General features: G+C 48.9%; 1 protein-coding gene across 1 annotated transcript in view; it reads left to right on the top strand.

Moving 5' to 3' along the window:
* Positions 1–20128, top strand: part of ptprjb.1 (protein tyrosine phosphatase receptor type Jb, tandem duplicate 1) — a 115346-nt gene that overhangs the window by 45105 nt on the left and 50113 nt on the right. Inside the window, exons 36-49 of the mRNA XM_051690184.1 lie at positions 6982–7056; positions 7254–7325; positions 7523–7597; positions 7797–7871; positions 8069–8143; positions 8341–8412; positions 8610–8681; positions 15871–15945; positions 16143–16214; positions 16412–16486; positions 16686–16760; positions 16958–17032; positions 17230–17301; positions 17499–17570. Of these exons, the coding sequence (XP_051546144.1) occupies positions 6982–7056; positions 7254–7325; positions 7523–7597; positions 7797–7871; positions 8069–8143; positions 8341–8412; positions 8610–8681; positions 15871–15945; positions 16143–16214; positions 16412–16486; positions 16686–16760; positions 16958–17032; positions 17230–17301; positions 17499–17570 (1032 nt within the window). The remainder of the gene's footprint in view (positions 1–6981; positions 7057–7253; positions 7326–7522; positions 7598–7796; positions 7872–8068; positions 8144–8340; positions 8413–8609; positions 8682–15870; positions 15946–16142; positions 16215–16411; positions 16487–16685; positions 16761–16957; positions 17033–17229; positions 17302–17498; positions 17571–20128) is intronic.

Below are 20128 nucleotides of genomic sequence, written 5' to 3'. Positions count from 1 at the left end.
ACCTTTGCTTAAAATAGAAAAGGCCAATGAGAATTGGCGAGTAGAATTTGCATGCCACTCTCCGCTCCAGACATACGGGTATAAAAGGAGATGGCGTGCACCACTCATTCAGATTTATTCTGAGGAGCTGATAGAGAGTCCCGGCCATGTCAATGGCCGGTTCAGCCCAGCGGCAGGAGGGACACAACGTTTCGTTCCCTCCATCAGGGAACAGAGGTTACATCAGTAACTAAGATGTTCCCTGTCTGTCACTTACTCGAAGTTGTGTCGATGTAGTGACACTAGGGGTTCCTATAGGAAACGGTGCAGGCGCTGAACTGTGTCACGAGGTGCGGAAGAGTGGACACGGGCAAGCTTCTGCGTGCCTCGCAGTGAGCACTCAACCACGTCGTGACCTTCCAGCGAGTCTCCCTAGTCCCCTTAAGGGGGAAGAAGGCACTAACCTAAGGAAGACCAGCGGAGACTTTCCTGATTTGCTTTGAAGCATTTTCCCACTGAGCACTTTCTAGAATAGCTCTGGTAAGTGCTCTTCCCTCTCCAGGAGAGAGGGCACTACAGAGACCACATCCTACCGGAAGGAGGTTAACATTTGGAGAATACCTCACATGGACTTGCCAACGGGGAAGTTTACATATGGAATGATACCACTGGAGGACCCTATCAACAGAGAGGGTACGCAGCAACAGTGGCCGAGGCAGAGAAAGCTCTGGCAAGGGGAAACACAGGGTTCACCTACGGGGAAACCGAACAGTGGAAACTCATCATACGGGATTGCCAAGGGGAATCACCATGTATGGAGCACTGAGCCCGAGCACACAGGCTCACCTGAAAAGGGGCATACCACGAGTACTGGGCCTGGTGCTGTAACTCCTCCGCCGATTTCGTCACCGAACAATGCTTATGAATTAAAGAGGAGTCCGGGGTTCTCCAGATACGGGGAACTGTTGTGGACAAAAGGCGCACATTATCACCTTTGAAAAAGGGGATAGGCGCAATGCAAGCGGTTCACCCAACCAGCCGCCCGGCCTACCTGCTGTTACCATGTGGCACTCGGGTCGAAACCGGCTCTATGCATAGTTTGTAAAACCTTGCAAAGGTATTGGGTGTAGCCCAACCCTCAGCTCTGCATATGTCTGCTATAGAGGCCCCCCTTGCCAGTGCCCAGGAGGACGCAACACCTCTAGTGGAGTGCGCCCAGACTCCCAAGGGGCACGGCAAGTCCTGAGACTGGTCTGCGAGAGAAATGGCATCCACAATCCAATGGGCCAACCTCTGCTTGTAGACAGCTTTCCCCATCTGTTGCCCTCCAAAACAGACAAAGAGCTGCTCCGAGTGTCTAAAGCTCTGCATGCGGTCCAGATAGGTGCGCAGGGCACGAACTGGACACAGCAATGACAAGGCTGGGTCTTCCTCCCCTGAGGGGAGCACTTGCAGGTTCACCACTTGGTCCCAAAAGGGAGTGGTGGGAACTTTGGGCACGTAACCAATCAAGATCACGTGAGAGTGTCCCGGCCCGAACTCCAGGCATTCACTGGTGACAGAGAGCGCCTGCAGGTCCCCCACCCTTTTGATGGTAGTGAGCGTCACCAGGAGGGCAGTCTTCTGAGACAAAGTGCTGAGATTTGCCTGCTCCAGGGGCTCAAAGGGGGCTCTCTGTAGGGTAGGTTGGACTACAGAGAGATTACAAGAGGGAATCAGATGCAGTCTAGGAGGATTCAACCTCCTCGTGCCCTTGAGGAACCTGTTGATCAGGTCGCGCTGTCGTGCAGGTCTCCCGTTCGGTGTATCGTGGTATGCTGCTATGGCAGCCACGTACACTTTCAGGGTAGAGGTAGACAGCCATCTCTCAAGCCCTTCCTGAAGGAAAGACAGCACAGACCCGACGGTGCATCCCTGTGGGTCTTCCCCACGGTAAGAACACCAGTGTCTCCCTGAATCTCTCCGAAATCAGCTGGACTACGTGGGGGTGGAGTATCCACTCCTCGTGGAGCATTACCTGCCGTGAGAGCACGTCCGCTGCATGGTTGAGGACGCCCGGAAGGTGAGTGGCTCGCAGAGACTTTAACATCTGCTGTCTCCAAAGGAGGAGGCATCGGGCAAGTTGCAACATGCAATGCGAGTTTACGCCGCCTTGGCGGTTTATGTACACTTGTCGGTACTGACCAACACATGCTTGCCCTGAATCAATGGCTGAAGCCTCCTCGGGGCCAGCAATACCGCCAGCAACTCTAAGTAGTTGATGTGCCATTGGAGTCAGGGCATTGTCTAGAGCCCCGACACTGCCTGCCCATTGCACACGGCACCCCAGCCAGAGTTCGAGGCGTCTATCATGACCACGACGTGCCTTGAGACCTGCTCTAGGGGAACAACTGCTTGTAGAAATTCCAGGTCCGACCAAGGGCTGAAAGTCTGACGGCACTGTGGTGTGATGGTCACATGCCAGGTGCCGTGGCGCTATGCCCACCTAGGGACTCGAGTCTGTAGCCAGTGCTGAAGCGGTCTCATATGCATCAACCCGAGGGGAAGAACTGCCGCCGAGGATGCCATATGCCCCAGGAGCCTCTTAAATTGTTTCACTGGCACCGCTACCTTCTGCCTGAAGGTCTTCAGGCAGGTCAGCACTGACTGAGCACGTTCAGTCATAAGACATGCCTTGAGAGTGACTGAGTCCAACTCCATAGCGAGAAAAGAGATGCTATGCACAGGGGAGAGCTTGATCTTCTCCCAGTTGACCTGAACCCCGAGTTGGTCGAGGTGCTGAAGCACAAGGTCCCTGTGTGCACACAATAGATCTCGCAAGTGAGCAAGAGGACGGAGGCACCCTCGCCCCGCACCGTAGTGGAGTGGATACTACTGAACCTGGGCGCTCGTCTGGCGAACTGGATTGCGTAACCGAGGCGAATCATCCTGATGACCCACCGCGAGGGGTTGGAGAGTGCTATCCAGGCCTCCAGCCTCCACGACAGCAGCACCAAGGGGACGACTGGACTTACCGTGCCCGGGCAGGGTGGTTCACGGCAAGGCAGAGCAGGCTCCCAACCTGGAAGACAGCCCAGGTGAAACGTGCTGCTCCTCAAACCCGCAACGGTGGCACTTTTACCTGTTCGCAGCTGTCTCTCGATGGAGAACGAGGGAACGGGAGGTACTTGTGTTCGCCTGATTGACCGGAAAGACTTCCAGCAGCTGGCTGTCATGAGTACGCTGGTCCAGGGAATGAGGAAACTTCTCTTTTATTGTGGGTGGGTGCAGAGGCCCAGAGGGCACTCGGCAATGGAATACTCACCACACACTGACCCAAGAGCGATGGTGGGGCTGGAGAGATCACCCGGGCCAGACTGGTCAGAAGTATTTGCCTCATACCTGGGCTGCCTGTATCAGGACCACCTCGAAGCCGTCTGGGGTTCTTGGGGGCCGGCTGACAGGCAGGTGGAGCCGACTTCCCCCGGGAGGATCTCTTTCTCTGAGGCCAGCGTATTGACTTCGATAGTACAGGAGCCGGGGCCGGCACCACAGGGGAATGGTTGTGGAGAGAAGCAGATGGGGCGTGGGACTTCAGAGGCCTGGAGGTGGATGAGTCAAGAACTGATGGGCGAAATTCTCGACGGTGTTGCCAAAAAGCCCCCCTTGGGAGATGGGCGCATTGAGAAAGCGGACTGTCACACTTCTCAGTGAAAGGAGGAGGCAAGAAGCAAGGTTTCCTGGTTCAGGTAGGCGTTTAATTGAGCACCCTGTCGTCTACAGTTCCACACACTCCACAGTTTCACAAACAAATAGTTATTTAGATAGTCCCACTTCATTACATTATCTGCATAACAACATATGACGCCGTGGCCTTCCTTGTGCCAATCTCTCTCCCGTCTACTGGCGGTGTAGCTCTTTTATGCTGCTCTCCCCGTGCTCACTGAAATTAGAGACAGGTGTTAGACATAATTTAGCTCAAGTGTAAGCACCCTTACCGCTTTCTCTCTCTCCGGAGAGATGCTTGACCACGCCCCCACTGCTACATATCCCCACCGCCCGACTCAGGCCGGGGAGGCATCCGGCCTGCCTACCACTCCCCCCCCATTCCTGGAAAGGAATTCAGCGACAGCCATCTGCGCTCCCGATCTGTGGACCACCTTGAACTTAAACGGCTGAAGAGCCAGATACCAACGGGCGATCTGCGTGTAATATCGGAGAGTGAGGATGGCCCACTTGATGGCGAGACACTCCTTTTCCACGGTGCTCCTCCCCCTCCTCCACCTGTGAGAGTACGGCCCCTTGCCCCCTGTCTGTAGCATCTGTCTGTAAAACAAAAGGGAGAGAGGAGTCAGGTGAATGTAAAAGCGGCCCCTCACAAAGTGCGGCTTTAACTTGCGTGAATGCCCGCTGACACTGCTCCGTCCACTGGACCGGGTCTGGAGCTCCCTTTTAGTGAGATCAGTCAGCGGGCTGGTGACGTCCGAATAATTAGGCACGGACCTTCTATAATAGCCATCCAGCCCCAGGAACTGTCTCACCCCCTTTTTGGTCTTGGGCCTCGGGCAGGTCGCAATCGCTGCTGTCTTGTCAATTTGGGGACGCACCTGCCCGTGGCCGAAGTGGAACCCCAGATACCGTACCTCCACCCGCCCAATCGCGCGCTTCTATGGGTTTGCTCTGAGTCCTGCTCGGCGCAGCGATCTCAGAACCGCCCTCAGATGTTGCATGTGCCGCTGCCAATCGTTGCTGTAAATGATGATGTCATCTAAATAGGCAGCGGCGTAAGCTGAATGCGGTCTGAGGATTCGGTCCATGAGACGTTGAAACATAGCCGGGGCCCCAAACAAACCGAACGGAAGTGTCACAAACTGGTGTAATCCAAACGGTGTGGAGAAGGCAGTCTTTTTCCGGGAAATTGGTGTCAAGGGGATCTACCAATAACCCTTCGTCAAATCCAATGTCGAATAAAATCGAGCAGTGCCCAACCGATCGAGCAACTCATCAACGCGAGGCATTGGATACGCATCAAATTTAGACACCGCGTTGACTTTTCTATAATCCACACAGAACCGTACAGACCCGTCGCTCTTAGGCACTAGAACAACTGGGCTGGACCAATCACTGTGGGATTCTTCTATTACCCCCATATCGAGCATTGCATCCAATTCTTCCCGAACAATTTTCTTCTTGTGTTCGGGTAATCGGTAGGGGTGGCTACGTACGATGACCCCCGGCTCGGTCTCAATGTGGTGGTGGATGAGGTTTTTACATCCCGCAAACTCCTGTTGCAACCTGGCAACCTCCGCGAGTTGACTCGGTGAGAGATGGTCTCCGCAAGTGACCGGGGTGAACTGTTTATGCTTTGAACTCACTACCGTAGCCAGCGTCACAGGGACCACCTCCCTCCACAATTTCAGGAGGTTGAGGTGGTATATTTGACGTGTGCCCCCTCTATCGGTTCGTCTAACTTCTTAATCGAGATCTCGCACTCGTTACATGACCTCAAAGGGTCCTTGCCACTTGGCGAGTAATTTAGAGCTCGGTGTGGGAAGTAATACAAGCACTTTGCATCTCCCGGTGCAAATTCCCTTAGCTGAGTTCCCCTGTCATACAGTCGGCGCTGTCGTTCTTGGGCTTGGAGCAATTCTCCTGTGTTAGTTGTCCCAAAGTGTGGAGTTTTGCTCTAATATCAAGAACGTATTGAATTTCATTCTTACTATTTGAAGGTCCCTCCTCCCAGGCCTCTCACAATACATCAAGCACACCGCGTGGGCGTCGCCCATGCAGCAGCTCGAATGGGCAGAAGCCAGTGGAGGCTTGCGGGACCTCTCGTACTGCAAATAACAGGGGGTCGAGCCATTTATCCCAATTTCGTCGTGCACGAACTTACAAATCATGTTTTTGAGGGTTTTGTTAAATCATTCCACCAGGCTGTCCGTTTTAGGATGGTACACGCTGGTGCGAATTGATTTAATACTCAACAATTCGTACAGCTCGCGTAGTGTCCATGACATAAACGTTGTGCCCTGATCGGTGAGGATTTCTTTCGGAATCCCCACCTGGGAGATTATTTTGAAGAGTGCCTCTGCATCACTGCGTGCTGAGATGTTGCGAAGAGGCACTGCTTCCGGATATCACGTTGCATAGTCCACGAGGACCAATACAAAGCGATGTCCACGTGCTGACCATTCTAATGGCACGAGGTCCATTCCAATTCTCTCAAAGGGGACCTTGATCAACGGAAGAGGGCGTAATGGCGCTTTTTGGGTGGCCGGTGGGTTAACCAGCTGGCATTCGCGGCGTGCCGCACACCACCTTCGGACATTGCCGCCAATTCCCGGCCAACAGAAACGGGCTATTAGACGGTTCAAAGTTTTCCTTTCTCCTAAGTGACCCGCCATGGGATTATAATGAGCCTCCTGGAATACCATTTCCTGACGGCTCCATGGCATCAAAAGTTGGGTTGTATCCTCTTTAGTCTGAGCGTCCTGTGTCACTCTATACAACCGCTCATTTATAATCGCAAAATAGGGGAATGAAAGGGCGATGCCCGGCTGGAGTCGTTGACCATCGATGACTCTCACTTGGTCGAAGGCGTGTTTGAGGGTTTGGTCTCGCGACTGCTCCAAAGGGAAATCCCCCTCAGGGAATTCCCTGAGAAGGGGAGGGGCTGTAGCCTCTCCCCCCTCTTGTCATTATGATGTGGAGCTGTCGAGGACGGCCCCGGCTCCGCCTCCTCTGCACAAATTCCCTTTAATAAACTACAAACCAATCGTAACTACAATCACTTCTTCAACTGAGTCTCAAACGTTAACTCCAACAAGTGAGTATTGTTATTCATAGACAATTGTGTAAACACCTCAATAAGTAAATGATATCTGTATTTTATTCAGTTTATTGTAAATGTGGTTCATTGTTGTAACAGTTGTTAAACAGAATTTCATAGAATGCTAAACAAAATCTTCTAATCATTTCGGCAGATACTGCCTAATGCATATGTGTGATTGTATATCATTATAGCTCAAAATGTCTCAGAGTCCACTGTCATTACAATCACTTCTTCAACTGGGTCTCAAACATCAACTCCTCCTACAAGTGAGTATTGTTATTCACAGACAATTGTGTAAAAAGCTCAATAAGTAAATTATATCTGTATTTTATTCAGTTTATTGTAAATGTGGTTCATTGTTCTAACAGTTGTTAAACAGAATTTCATAGAATGCTAAGCAAAATCTTCTAATCAAGTCGGCAGATACTGCCTAATGCATATGTGTGATTGTATATCATTATAGCTCAAAATGTCTCGGAATCCACTGTCACTACAATAATTGCTTCAACTGGGTCTCAAACATCAACTCCTACAAGTGAGTATTGTTAATCATGACAATTGTGTAAACACCTCAATAAGTAAAATTATATCTGTATTTTATTCAGTTTATTGCAAATTTGATTCATTGTTCTAATAGTTGTTAAATAGAATTTCATTCATTGCTAAGCAAAATCTTGTAATCATGTCGGCAGATACTGCCTAATGCATATGTGTGATTGTATATCATTATAGCTAAAAATGTCTCAGAATCCACTGTAACTACAATCACTTCTTCAACTGGGTCTCACACATCAACTGCTCCTACAAGTGAGTATTGTTATTCACAGACAATTGTGTAAACACTTCAGTAAGTAAATTATATCTGTATTTTATTCAGTTTATTGTAAATGTGGTTCATTGTTCTAATAGTTTTTAAACAGAATTTCATTGAATGCTAAACAAAATCTTGTAAGCATGTCAGTAGATAGTGCCCAATGCATGTGTGTGTGATTGTGTATCATTATAGCTAAAAATATCTCAGAATCCACTGTAACTACAATCACTTCTTCAACTGGGTCTCAAACATCATCTCCTCCTACAAGTGAGTATTGTTTTTCATAGACAATCGTGAAAAAACCTCAATAAGTAAATTATATCTGTATTTTATTCAGTTTATTGCAAATTTGATTCATTGTTCTAACAGTTGTTCAACAGAATTTCATTCATTGCTAAGCAAAATCTTGTAAGCATGTCTGCAGATACTGCCTAATGCATGTTTGTGATTGTATATCATTATAGCTAAAAACGCCTCAGAATCCACTGTAACTACAATCACTTCTTCAACTGGGTCTCAAACATCAACTGCTCCTACAAGTGAGTATTGTTATTCACGGACAATTGTGTAAACACTTCAATAAGTAAATTATATCTGTATTTTATTCAGTTTATTGTAAATGTGGTTCATTGTTCTTATAGTTTTTAAACCGAATTTCATTGAATGCTAAACAAAATCTTGTAAGCATGTCGGCATATACTGCCTAATGCATGTGTGTGATTGTATATATTTATAGCTAAAAATGTCTCAGAATCCACTGTCACTACAATCACTTCTTCAACTAAGTCTCAAACATCAACTCCTACAAGTGAGTATTGCTATTCACTGACAATTTTGTAAACACCTCAATAAGTAAATTATATCTGTATTTTATTCAGTTTATTGTAAATGTGGTTCATTGTTCTAATAATTGTTAAACAGAATTTCATTGAATGCTAAATAAAATCTTGTAAGCATGTCAGTAGATACTGCCCAATGCATGTTTCTGATTGTACATCATTATAGCTCAAAATGTCTCAGAATCCACAGCAACTACAACCACTTCTTCAACTGAGTCTCAAACATCAGCTCCTACAAGTGAGTACTGTTATTCATAGACAATTGTTTAAACACCTCAATAAGTAAATTATATAATTAATAATTATAATAATTTTAATAATTTGTAATAATTATAATAATAATTAATTATAATTATAATAATTAATTTTTATCAATTTATCAATTCATTTTTATTAATTTATCGTCTTGGTTTCTGATGTAACCTTTGTTCCCTAATGGAGGGAACAAGACGTTGTGTCTGTGTAGTGACACTAGGGGTTCGATCTTGAGAGCCCCAATCACCTTTGCTTAAAATAGAAAAGGCCAATGAGAATTGGCGAGTAGAATTTGCATGCCACTCTCCGCTCCAGACATACGGGTATAAAAGGTGATGGCGTGCACCACTCATTCAGATTTATTCTGAGGAGCTGATAGAGAGTCCCGGCCATGTCAATGGCTGGTTCAGCCCAGCGGCAGGAGGGACACAACGTTTCGTTCCCTCCATCAGGGAACAGAGGTTACATCAGTAACTAAGATGTTCCCTGTCTGTCACTTACTCGAAGTTGTGTCGATGTAGTGACACTAGGGGTTCCTATAGGAAACGGTGCAGGCGCTGAACTGTGTCACGAGGTGCGGAAGAGTGGACACGGGCAAGCTTCTGCGTGCCTCGCAGTGAGCACTCAACCACGTCGTGACCTTCCAGCGAGTCTCCCTAGTCCCCTTAAGGGGGAAGAAGGCACTAACCTAAGGAAGACCAGCGGAGACTTTCCTGATTTGCTTTGAAGCATTTTCCCACTGAGCACTTTCTAGAATAGCTCTGGAGGTTAACATTTGGAGAATACCTCACATGGACTTGCCAACGGGGAAGTTCACATATGGAATGATACCACTGGAGGACCCTATCAACAGAGAGGGTACGCAGCAACAGTGGCCGAGGCAGAGAAAGCTCTGGCAAGGGGAAACACAGGGTTCACCTACGGGGAAACCGAACAGTGGAAACTCATCATACGGGATTGCCAAGGGGAATCACCATGTATGGAGCACTGAGCCCGAGCACACAGGCTCACCTGAAAAGGGGCATACCACGAGTACTGGGCCTGGTGCTGTAACTCCTCCGCCGATTTCGTCACCGAACAGTGCTTATGAATTAAAGAGGAGTCCGGGGTTCTCCAGATACGGGGAACTGTTGTGGACAAAAGGCGCACATTATCACCTTTGAAAAAGGGGATAGGCGCAATGCAAGCGGTTCACCCAACCAGCCGCCCGGCCTACCTGCTGTTACCATGTGGCACTCGGGTCGAAACCGGCTCTATGCATAGTTTGTAAAACCTTGCAAAGGTATTGGGTGTAGCCCAACCCTCAGCTCTGCATATGTCTGCTATAGAGGCCCCCCTTGCCAGTGCCCAGGAGGACGCAACACCTCTAGTGGAGTGCGCCCAGACTCCCAAGGGGCACGGCAAGTCCTGAGACTGGTCTGCGAGAGAAATGGCATCCACAATCCAATGGGCCAACCTCTGCTTGTAGACAGCTTTCCCCATCTGTTGCCCTCCAAAACAGACAAAGAGATGCTCCGAGTGTCTAAAGCTCTGCATGCGGTCCAGATAGGTGCGCAGGGCACGAACTGGACACAGCAATGACAAGGCTGGGTCTTCCTCCCCTGAGGGGAGCACTTGCAGGTTCACCACTTGGTCCCAAAAGGGAGTGGTGGGAACTTTGGGCACGTAACCAATCAAGATCACGTGAGAGTGTCCCGGCCCGAACTCCAGGCATTCACTGGTGACAGAGAGCGCCTGCAGGTCCCCCACCCTTTTGATGGTAGTGAGCGTCACCAGGAGGGCAGTCTTCTGAGACAAAGTGCTGAGATTTGCCTGCTCCAGGGGCTCAAAGGGGGCTCTCTGTAGGGTAGGTTGGACTACAGAGAGATTACAAGAGGGAATCAGATGCAGTCTAGGAGGATTCAACCTCCTCGTGCCCTTGAGGAACCTGTTGATCAGGTCGCGCTGTCGTGCAGGTCTCCCGTTCGGTGTATCGTGGTATGCTGCTATGGCAGCCACGTACACTTTCAGGGTAGAGGTAGACAGCCATCTCTCAAGCCCTTCCTGAAGGAAAGACAGCACAGACCCGACGGTGCATCCCTGTGGGTCTTCCCCACGGTAAGAACACCAGTGCCTCCCTGAATCTCTCCGAAATCAGCTGGACTACGTGGGGGTGGAGTATCCACTCCCCGCGGAGCATTACCTGCCATGAGAGCACGTCCGCTGCATGGTTGAGGACGCCCGGAAGGTGAGTGGCTCGCAGAGACTTTAACATCTGCTGTCTCCAAAGGAGGAGGCATCGGGCAAGTTGCAACATGCGACATGTGATGCGAGTTTACGCCGCCTTGGCGGTTTATGTACACTTGTCGGTACTGACCAACACATGCTTGCCCTGAATCAATGGCTGAAGCCTCCTCGGGGCCAGCAATACCGCCAGCAACTCTAAGTAGTTGATGTGCCATTGGAGTCAGGGCATTGTCTAGAGCCCCGACACTGCCTGCCCATTGCACACGGCACCCCAGCCAGAGTTCGAGGCGTCTATCGTGACCACGACGTGCCTTGAGACCTGCTCTAGGGGAACAACTGCTTGTAGAAATTCCAGGTCCGACCAAGGGCTGAAAGTCTGACGGCACTGTGGTGTGATGGTCACATGCCAGGTGCCGTGGCGCTATGCCCACCTAGGGACTCGAGTCTGTAGCCAGTGCTGAAGCGGTCTCATATGCATCAACCCGAGGGGAAGAACTGCCGCCGAGGATGCCATATGCCCCAGGAGCCTCTTAAATTGTTTCACTGGCACCGCTACCTTCTGCCTGAAGGTCTTCAGGCAGGTCAGCACTGACTGAGCACGTTCAGTCATAAGACATGCCTTGAGAGTGACTGAGTCCAACTCCATAGCGAGAAAAGAGATGCTATGCACAGGGGAGAGCTTGATCTTCTCCCAGTTGACCTGAACCCCGAGTTGGTCGAGGTGCTGAAGCACAAGGTCCCTGTGTGCACACAATAGATCTCACAAGTGAGCAAGAGGACGGAGGCACCCTCGCCCCGCACCGTAGTGGAGTGGATACTACTGAACCTGGGCGCTCGTCTGGCGAACTGGATTGCGTAACCGAGGCGAATCATCCTGATGACCCACCGCGAGGGGTTGGAGAGTGCTATCCAGGCCTCCAGCCTCCACGACAGCAGCACCAAGGGGACGACTGGACTTACCGTGCCCGGGCAGGGTGGTTCACGGCAAGGCAGAGCAGGCTCCCAACCTGGAAGACAGCCCAGGTGAAACGTGCTGCTCCTCAAACCCGCAACGGTGGCACTTTTACCTGTTCGCAGCTGTCTCTCGATGGAGAACGAGGGAACGGGAGGTACTTGTGTTCGCCTGATTGACCGGAAAGACTTCCAGCAGCTGGCTGTCATGAGTACGCTGGTCCAGGGAATGAGGAAACTTCTCTTTTATTGTGGGTGGGTGCAGAGGCCCAGAGGGCACTCGGCGATGGAATACTCACCACGCACTGACCCAAGAGCGATGGTGGGGCTGGAGAGATCACCCGGGCCAGACTGGTCAGAAGTATTTGCCTCATACCTGGGCTGCCTGTATCAGGACCACCTCGAAGCCGTCTGGGGTTCTTGGGGGCCGGCTGACAGGCAGGTGGAGCCGACTTCCCCCGGGAGGATCTCTTTCTCTGAAGCCAGCGTATTGACTTCGATAGTACAGGAGCCGGGGCCGGCACCACAGGGGAATGGTTGTGGAGAGAAGCAGATGGGGCGTGGGACTTCAGAGGCCTGGAGGTGGATGAGTCAAGAACTGATGGGCGAAATCCTCGACGGTGTTGCCAAAAAGCCCCCCTTGGGAGATGGGCGCATTGAGAAAGCGGACTGTCACACTTCTCAGTGAAAGGAGGAGGCAAGAAGCAAGGTTTCCTGGTTCAGGTAGGCGTTTAATTGAGCACCCTGTCGTCTACAGTTCCACACACTCCACAGTTTCACAAACAAATAGTTATTTAGATAGTCCCACTTCATTACATTATCTGCATAACAACATATGACGCCGTGGCCTTCCTTGTGCCAATCTCTCTCCCGTCTACTGGCGGTGTAGCTCTTTTATGCTGCTCTCCCCGTGCTCACTGAAATTAGAGACAGGTGTTAGACATAATTTAGCTCAAGTGTAAGCACCCTTACCGCTTCTCTCTCTCCGGAGAGATGCTTGACCACGCCCCCACTGCTACATATCCCCACCGCCCGACTCAGGCCGGGGAGGCATCCGGCCTGCCTACCACTCCCCCCATTCCTGGAAAGGAATTCAGCGACAGCCATCTGCGCTCCCGATCTGTGGACCACCTTGAACTTAAACGGCTGAAGAGCCAGATACCAACGGGCGATCTGCGTGTAATATCGGAGAGTGAGGATGGCCCACTTGATGGCGAGACACTCCTTTTCCACGGTGCTCCTCCCCCTCCTCCACCTGTGAGAGTACGGCCCCTTGCCCCCTGTCTGTAGCATCTGTCTGTAAAACAAAAGGGAGAGAGGAGTCAGGTGAATGTAAAAGCGGCCCCTCACAAAGTGCGGCTTTAACTTGCGTGAATGCCCGCTGACACTGCTCCGTCCACTGGACCGGGTCTGGAGCTCCCTTTTTAGTGAGATCAGTCAGCGGGCTGGTGACGTCCGAATAATTAGGCACGGACCTTCTATAATAGCCATCCAGCCCCAGGAACTGTCTCACCCCCTTTTTGGTCTTGGGCCTCGGGCAGGTCGCAATCGCTGCTGTCTTGTCAATTTGGGGACGCACCTGCCCGTGGCCGAAGTGGAACCCCAGATACCGTACCTCCACCCGCCCAATCGCGCGCTTCTATGGGTTTGCTCTGAGTCCTGCTCGGCGCAGCGATCTCAGAACCGCCCTCAGATGTTGCATGTGCCGCTGCCAATCGTTGCTGTAAATGATGATGTCATCTAAATAGGCAGCGGCGTAAGCTGAATGCGGTCTGAGGATTCGGTCCATGAGACGTTGAAACATAGCCGGGGCCCCAAACAAACCGAACGGAAGTGTCACAAACTGGTGTAATCCAAACGGTGTGGAGAAGGCAGTCTTTTTCCGGGAAATTGGTGTCAAGGGGATCTACCAATAACCCTTCGTCAAATCCAATGTCGAATAAAATCGAGCAGTGCCCAACCGATCGAGCAACTCATCAACGCGAGGCATTGGATACGCATCAAATTTAGACACCGCGTTGACTTTTCTATAATCCACACAGAACCGTACAGACCCGTCGCTCTTAGGCACTAGAACAACTGGGCTGGACCAATCACTGTGGGATTCTTCTATTACCCCCATATCGAGCATTGCATCCAATTCTTCCCGAACAATTTTCTTCTTGTGTTCGGGTAATCGGTAGGGGTGGCTACGTACGATGACCCCCGGCTCGGTCTCAATGTGGTGGTGGATGAGGTTTTTACATCCCGCAAACTCCTGTTGCAACCTGGCAACCTCCGCGAGTTGACTCGGTGAGAGATGGTCTCCGCAAGTGACCGGGGTGAACTGTTTATGCTTTGAACTCACTACCGTAGCCAGCGTCACAGGGACCACCTCCCTCCACAATTTCAGGAGGTTGAGGTGGTATATTTGACGTGTGCCCCCTCTATCGGTTCGTCTAACTTCTTAATCGAGATCTCGCACTCGTTACATGACCTCAAAGGGTCCTTGCCACTTGGCGAGTAATTTAGAGCTCGGTGTGGGAAGTAATACAAGCACTTTGCATCTCCCGGTGCAAATTCCCTTAGCTGAGTTCCCCTGTCATACAGTCGGCGCTGTCGTTCTTGGGCTTGGAGCAATTCTCCTGTGTTAGTTGTCCCAAAGTGTGGAGTTTTGCTCTAATATCAAGAACGTATTGAATTTCATTCTTACTATTTGAAGGTCCCTCCTCCCAGGCCTCTCACAATACATCAAGCACACCGCGTGGGCGTCGCCCATGCAGCAGCTCGAATGGGCAGAAGCCAGTGGAGGCTTGCGGGACCTCTCGTACTGCAAATAACAGGGGGTCGAGCCATTTATCCCAATTTCGTCGTGCACGAACTTACAAATCATGTTTTTGAGGGTTTTGTTAAATCATTCCACCAGGCTGTCCGTTTTAGGATGGTACACGCTGGTGCGAATTGATTTAATACTCAACAATTCGTACAGCTCGCGTAGTGTCCATGACATAAACGTTGTGCCCTGATCGGTGAGGATTTCTTTCGGAATCCCCACCCGGGAGATTATTTTGAAGAGTGCCTCTGCATCACTGCGTGCTGAGATGTTGCGAAGAGGCACTGCTTCCGGATATCACGTTGCATAGTCCACAAGGACCAATACAAAGCGATGTCCGCGTGCTGACCATTCTAATGGCACGAGGTCCATTCCAATTCTCTCAAAGGGGACCTTGATCAACGGAAGAGGGCGTAATGGCGCTTTTTGGGTGGCCGGTGGGTTAACCAGCTGGCATTCGCGGCGTGCCGCACACCACCTTCGGACATTGCCGCCAATTCCCGGCCAACAGAAACGGGCTATTAGACGGTTCAAAGTTTTCCTTTCTCCTAAGTGACCCGCCATGGGATTATAATGAGCCTCCTGGAATACCATTTCCTGACGGCTCCATGGCATCAAAAGTTGGGTTGTATCCTCTTTAGTCTGAGCGTCCTGTGTCACTCTATACAACCGCTCATTTATAATCGCAAAATAGGGGAATGAAAGGGCGATGCCCGGCTGGAGTCGTTGACCATCGATGACTCTCACTTGGTCGAAGGCGTGTTTGAGGGTTTGGTCTCGCGACTGCTCCAAAGGGAAATCCCCCTCAGGGAATTCCCTGAGAAGGGGAGGGGCTGTAGCCTCTCCCCCCTCTTGTCATTATGATGTGGAGCTGTCGAGGACGGCCCCGGCTCCGCCTCCTCTGCACAAATTCCCTTTAATAAACTACAAACCAATCGTAACTACAATCACTTCTTCAACTGAGTCTCAAACGTTAACTCCAACAAGTGAGTATTGTTATTCATAGACAATTGTGTAAACACCTCAATAAGTAAATGATATCTGTATTTTATTCAGTTTATTGTAAATGTGGTTCATTGTTCTAACAGTTGTTAAACAGAATTTCATAGAATGCTAAACAAAATCTTCTAATCATTTCGGCAGATACTGCCTAATGCATATGTGTGATTGTATATCATTATAGCTCAAAATGTCTCAGAGTCCACTGTCATTACAATCACTTCTTCAACTGGGTCTCAAACATCAACTCCTCCTACAAGTGAGTATTGTTATTCACAGACAATTGTGTAAAAAGCTCAATAAGTAAATTATATCTGTATTTTATTCAGTTTATTGTAAATGTGGTTCATTGTTCTAACAGTTGTTAAACAGAATTTCATAGAATGCTAAGCAAAATCTTCTAATCAAGTCGGCAGATACTGCCTAATGCATATGTGTGATTGTATATCATTATAGCTCAAAATGTCTCGGAATCCACTGTCACTACAATAATTGCTTCAACTGGGTCTCAAACATCAACTCCTACAAGTGAGTATTGTTAATCATGACAATTGTGTAAACACCTCAATAAGTAAAATTATATCTGTATTTTATTCAGTTTATTGCAAATTTGATTCATTGTTCTAATAGTTGTTAAATAGAATTTCATTCATTGCTAAGCAAAATCTTGTAATCATGTCGGCAGATACTGCCTAATGCATATGTGTGATTGTATATCATTATAGCTAAAAATGTCTCAGAATCCACTGTAACTACAATCACTTCTTCAACTGGGTCTCACACATCAACTGCTCCTACAAGTGAGTATTGTTATTCACAGACAATTGTGTAAACACTTCAGTAAGTAAATTATATCTGTATTTTATTCAGTTTATTGTAAATGTGGTTCATTGTTCTAATAGTTTTTAAACAGAATTTCATTGAATGCTAAACAAAATCTTGTAAGCATGTCAGTAGATAGTGCCCAATGCATGTGTGTGTGATTGTGTATCATTATAGCTAAAAATATCTCAGAATCCACTGTAACTACAATCACTTCTTCAACTGGGTCTCAAACATCATCTCCTCCTACAAGTGAGTATTGTTTTTCATAGACAATCGTGAAAAAACCTCAATAAGTAAATTATATCTGTATTTTATTCAGTTTATTGCAAATTTGATTCATTGTTCTAATAGTTGTTCAACAGAATTTCATTCATTGCTAAGCAAAATCTTGTAAGCATGTCTGCAGATACTGCCTAATGCATGTTTGTGATTGTATATCATTATAGCTAAAAACGCCTCAGAATCCACTGTAACTACAATCACTTCTTCAACTGGGTCTCAAACATCAACTGCTCCTACAAGTGAGTATTGTTATTCACGGACAATTGTGTAAACAATTCAATAAGTAAATTATATCTGTATTTTATTCAGTTTATTGTAAATGTGGTTCATTGTTCTAATAGTTTTTAAACCGAATTTCATTGAATGCTAAACAAAATCTTGTAAGCATGTCGGCATATACTGCCTAATGCATGTGTGTGATTGTATATATTTATAGCTAAAAATGTCTCAGAATCCACTGTCACTACAATCACTTCTTCAACTAAGTCTCAAACATCAACTCCTACAAGTGAGTATTGCTATTCACTGACAATTTTGTAAACACCTCAATAAGTAAATTATATCTGTATTTTATTCAGTTTATTGTAAATGTGGTTCATTGTTCTAATAATTGTTAAACAGAATTTCATTGAATGCTAAATAAAATCTTGTAAGCATGTCAGTTGATACTGCCCAATGCATGTTTGTGATTGTACATCATTATAGCTCAAAATGTCTCAGAATCCACAGCAACTACAACCACTTCTTCAACTGAGTCTCAAACATCAGCTCCTACAAGTGAGTACTGTTAATCATAGACAATTGTTTAAACACCTCAATAAGTAAATTATATAATTAATAATTATAATAATTTTAATAATTTATAATAATTATAATAATAATTAATTATAATTATAATAATAAATTTTTATCAATTTATCAATTCATTTTTATTAATTTATCATCTTGGTTTCTGATGTAACCTTTGTTCCCTAATGGAGGGAACAAGACGTTGTGTCTGTGTAGTGACACTAGGGGTTCGATCTTGAGAGCCCCAATCACCTTTGCTTAAAATAGAAAAGGCCAATGAGAATTGGCGAGTAGAATTTGCATGCCACTCTCCGCTCCAGACATACGGGTATAAAAGGAGATGGCGTGCACCACTCATTCAGATTTATTCTGAGGAGCTGATAGAGAGTCCCGGCCATGTCAATGGCCGGTTCAGCCCAGCGGCAGGAGGGACACAACGTTTCGTTCCCTCCATCAGGGAACAGAGGTTACATCAGTAACTAAGATGTTCCCTGTCTGTCACTTACTCAAAGTTGTGTCGATGTAGTGACACTAGGGGTTCCTATAGGAAACGGTGCAGGCGCTGAACTGTGTCACGAGGTGCGGAAGAGTGGACACGGGCAAGCTTCTGCGTGCCTCGCAGTGAGCACTCAACCACGTCGTGACCTTCCAGCGAGTCTCCCTAGTCCCCTTAAGGGGGAAGAAGGCACTAACCTAAGGAAGACCAGCGGAGACTTTCCTGATTTGCTTTGAAGCATTTTCCCACTGAGCACTTTCTAGAATAGCTCTGGTAAGTGCTCTTCCCTCTCCAGGAGAGAGGGCACTACAGAGACCACATCCTACCGGAAGGAGGTTAACATTTGGAGAATACCTCACATGGACTTGCCAACGGGGAAGTTCACATATGGAATGATACCACTGGAGGACCCTATCAACAGAGAGGGTACGCAGCAACAGTGGCCGAGGCAGAGAAAGCTCTGGCAAGGGGAAACACAGGGTTCACCTACGGGGAAACCAAACAGTGGAAACTCATCATACGGGATTGCCAAGGGGAATCACCATGTATGGAGCACTGAGCCCGAGCACACAGGCTCACCTGAAAAGGGGCATACCACGAGTACTGGGCCTGGTGCTGTAACTCCTCCGCCGATTTCGTCACCGAACAGTGCTTATGAATTAAAGAGGAGTCCGGGGTTCTCCAGATACGGGGAACTGTTGTGGACAAAAGGCGCACATTATCACCTTTGAAAAAGGGGATAGGCGCAATGCAAGCGGTTCACCCAACCAGCCGCCCGGCCTACCTGCTGTTACCATGTGGCACTCGGGTCGAAACCGGCTCTATGCATAGTTTGTAAAACCTTGCAAAGGTATTGGGTGTAGCCCAACCCTCAGCTCTGCATATGTCTGCTATAGAGGCCCCCCTTGCCAGTGCCCAGGAGGACGCAACACCTCTAGTGGAGTGCGCCCAGACTCCCAAGGGGCACGGCAAGTCCTGAGACTGGTCTGCGAGAGAAATGGCATCCACAATCCAATGGGCCAACCTCTGCTTGTAGACAGCTTTCCCCATCTGTTGCCCTCCAAAACAGACAAAGAGCTGCTCCGAGTGTCTAAAGCTCTGCATGCGGTCCAGATAGATGCGCAGGGCACGAACTGGACACAGCAATGACAAGGCTGGGTCTTCCTCCCCTGAGGGGAGCACTTGCAGGTTCACCACTTGGTCCCAAAAGGGAGTGGTGGGAACTTTGGGCACGTAACCAATCAAGATCACGTGAGAGTGTCCCGGCCCGAACTCCAGGCATTCACTGGTGACAGAGAGCACCTGCAGGTCCCCCACACTCTTGATGGTAGTGAGCGTCACCAGGAGGGCAGTCTTCTGAGACAAAGTGCTGAGCTTTGCCTGCTCCAGGGGCTCAAAGGGGGCTCTCTGTAGGGTAGGTAGGACTACAGAGAGATTACAAGAGGGAATCAGATGCAGTCTAGGAGGATTCAACCTCCTCGTGCCCTTGAGGAACCTGTTGATCAGGTCGCGCTGTCGTGCAGGTCTCCCGTTCGGTGTATCGTGGTATGCTGCTATGGCAGCCACGTACACTTTCAGGGTAGAGGTAGACAGCCATCTCTCAAGCCCTTCCTGAAGGAAAGACAGCACAGACCCGACGGTGCATCCCTGTGGGTCTTCCCCACGGTAAGAACACCAGTGCCTCCCTGAATCTCTCCGAAATCAGCTGGACTACGTGGGGGTGGCGTCTCCTCTCCCCTCGGAGCATTACCTGCTGTGAGTGCGCGTCCGCTGCATGGTTGAGGACGCCCGGAAGGTGAGTGGCTCGCAGAGACTTTAACGTCTGCTGACTCCAAAGGAGGAGGCATCGGGCAAGTTGCAACATGCGACATGTGATGCGAGTTTACGCCGCCTTGGCGGTTTATGTACACTTGTCGGTACTGACCAACACATGCTTGCCCTGAATCAATGGCTGAAGCCTCCTCGGGGCCAGCAATACCGCCAGCAACTCTAAGTAGTTGATGTGCCATTGGAGTCAGGGCATTGTCTAGAGCCCCGACACTGCCTGCCC

Source organism: Myxocyprinus asiaticus, chromosome 46 (genome assembly GCF_019703515.2).
Source record: "Myxocyprinus asiaticus isolate MX2 ecotype Aquarium Trade chromosome 46, UBuf_Myxa_2, whole genome shotgun sequence".
NCBI classification, from domain to species: Eukaryota; Metazoa; Chordata; class Actinopteri; order Cypriniformes; family Catostomidae; genus Myxocyprinus; species Myxocyprinus asiaticus.
This window is presented reverse-complemented; position numbering and strand designations above follow the sequence as displayed.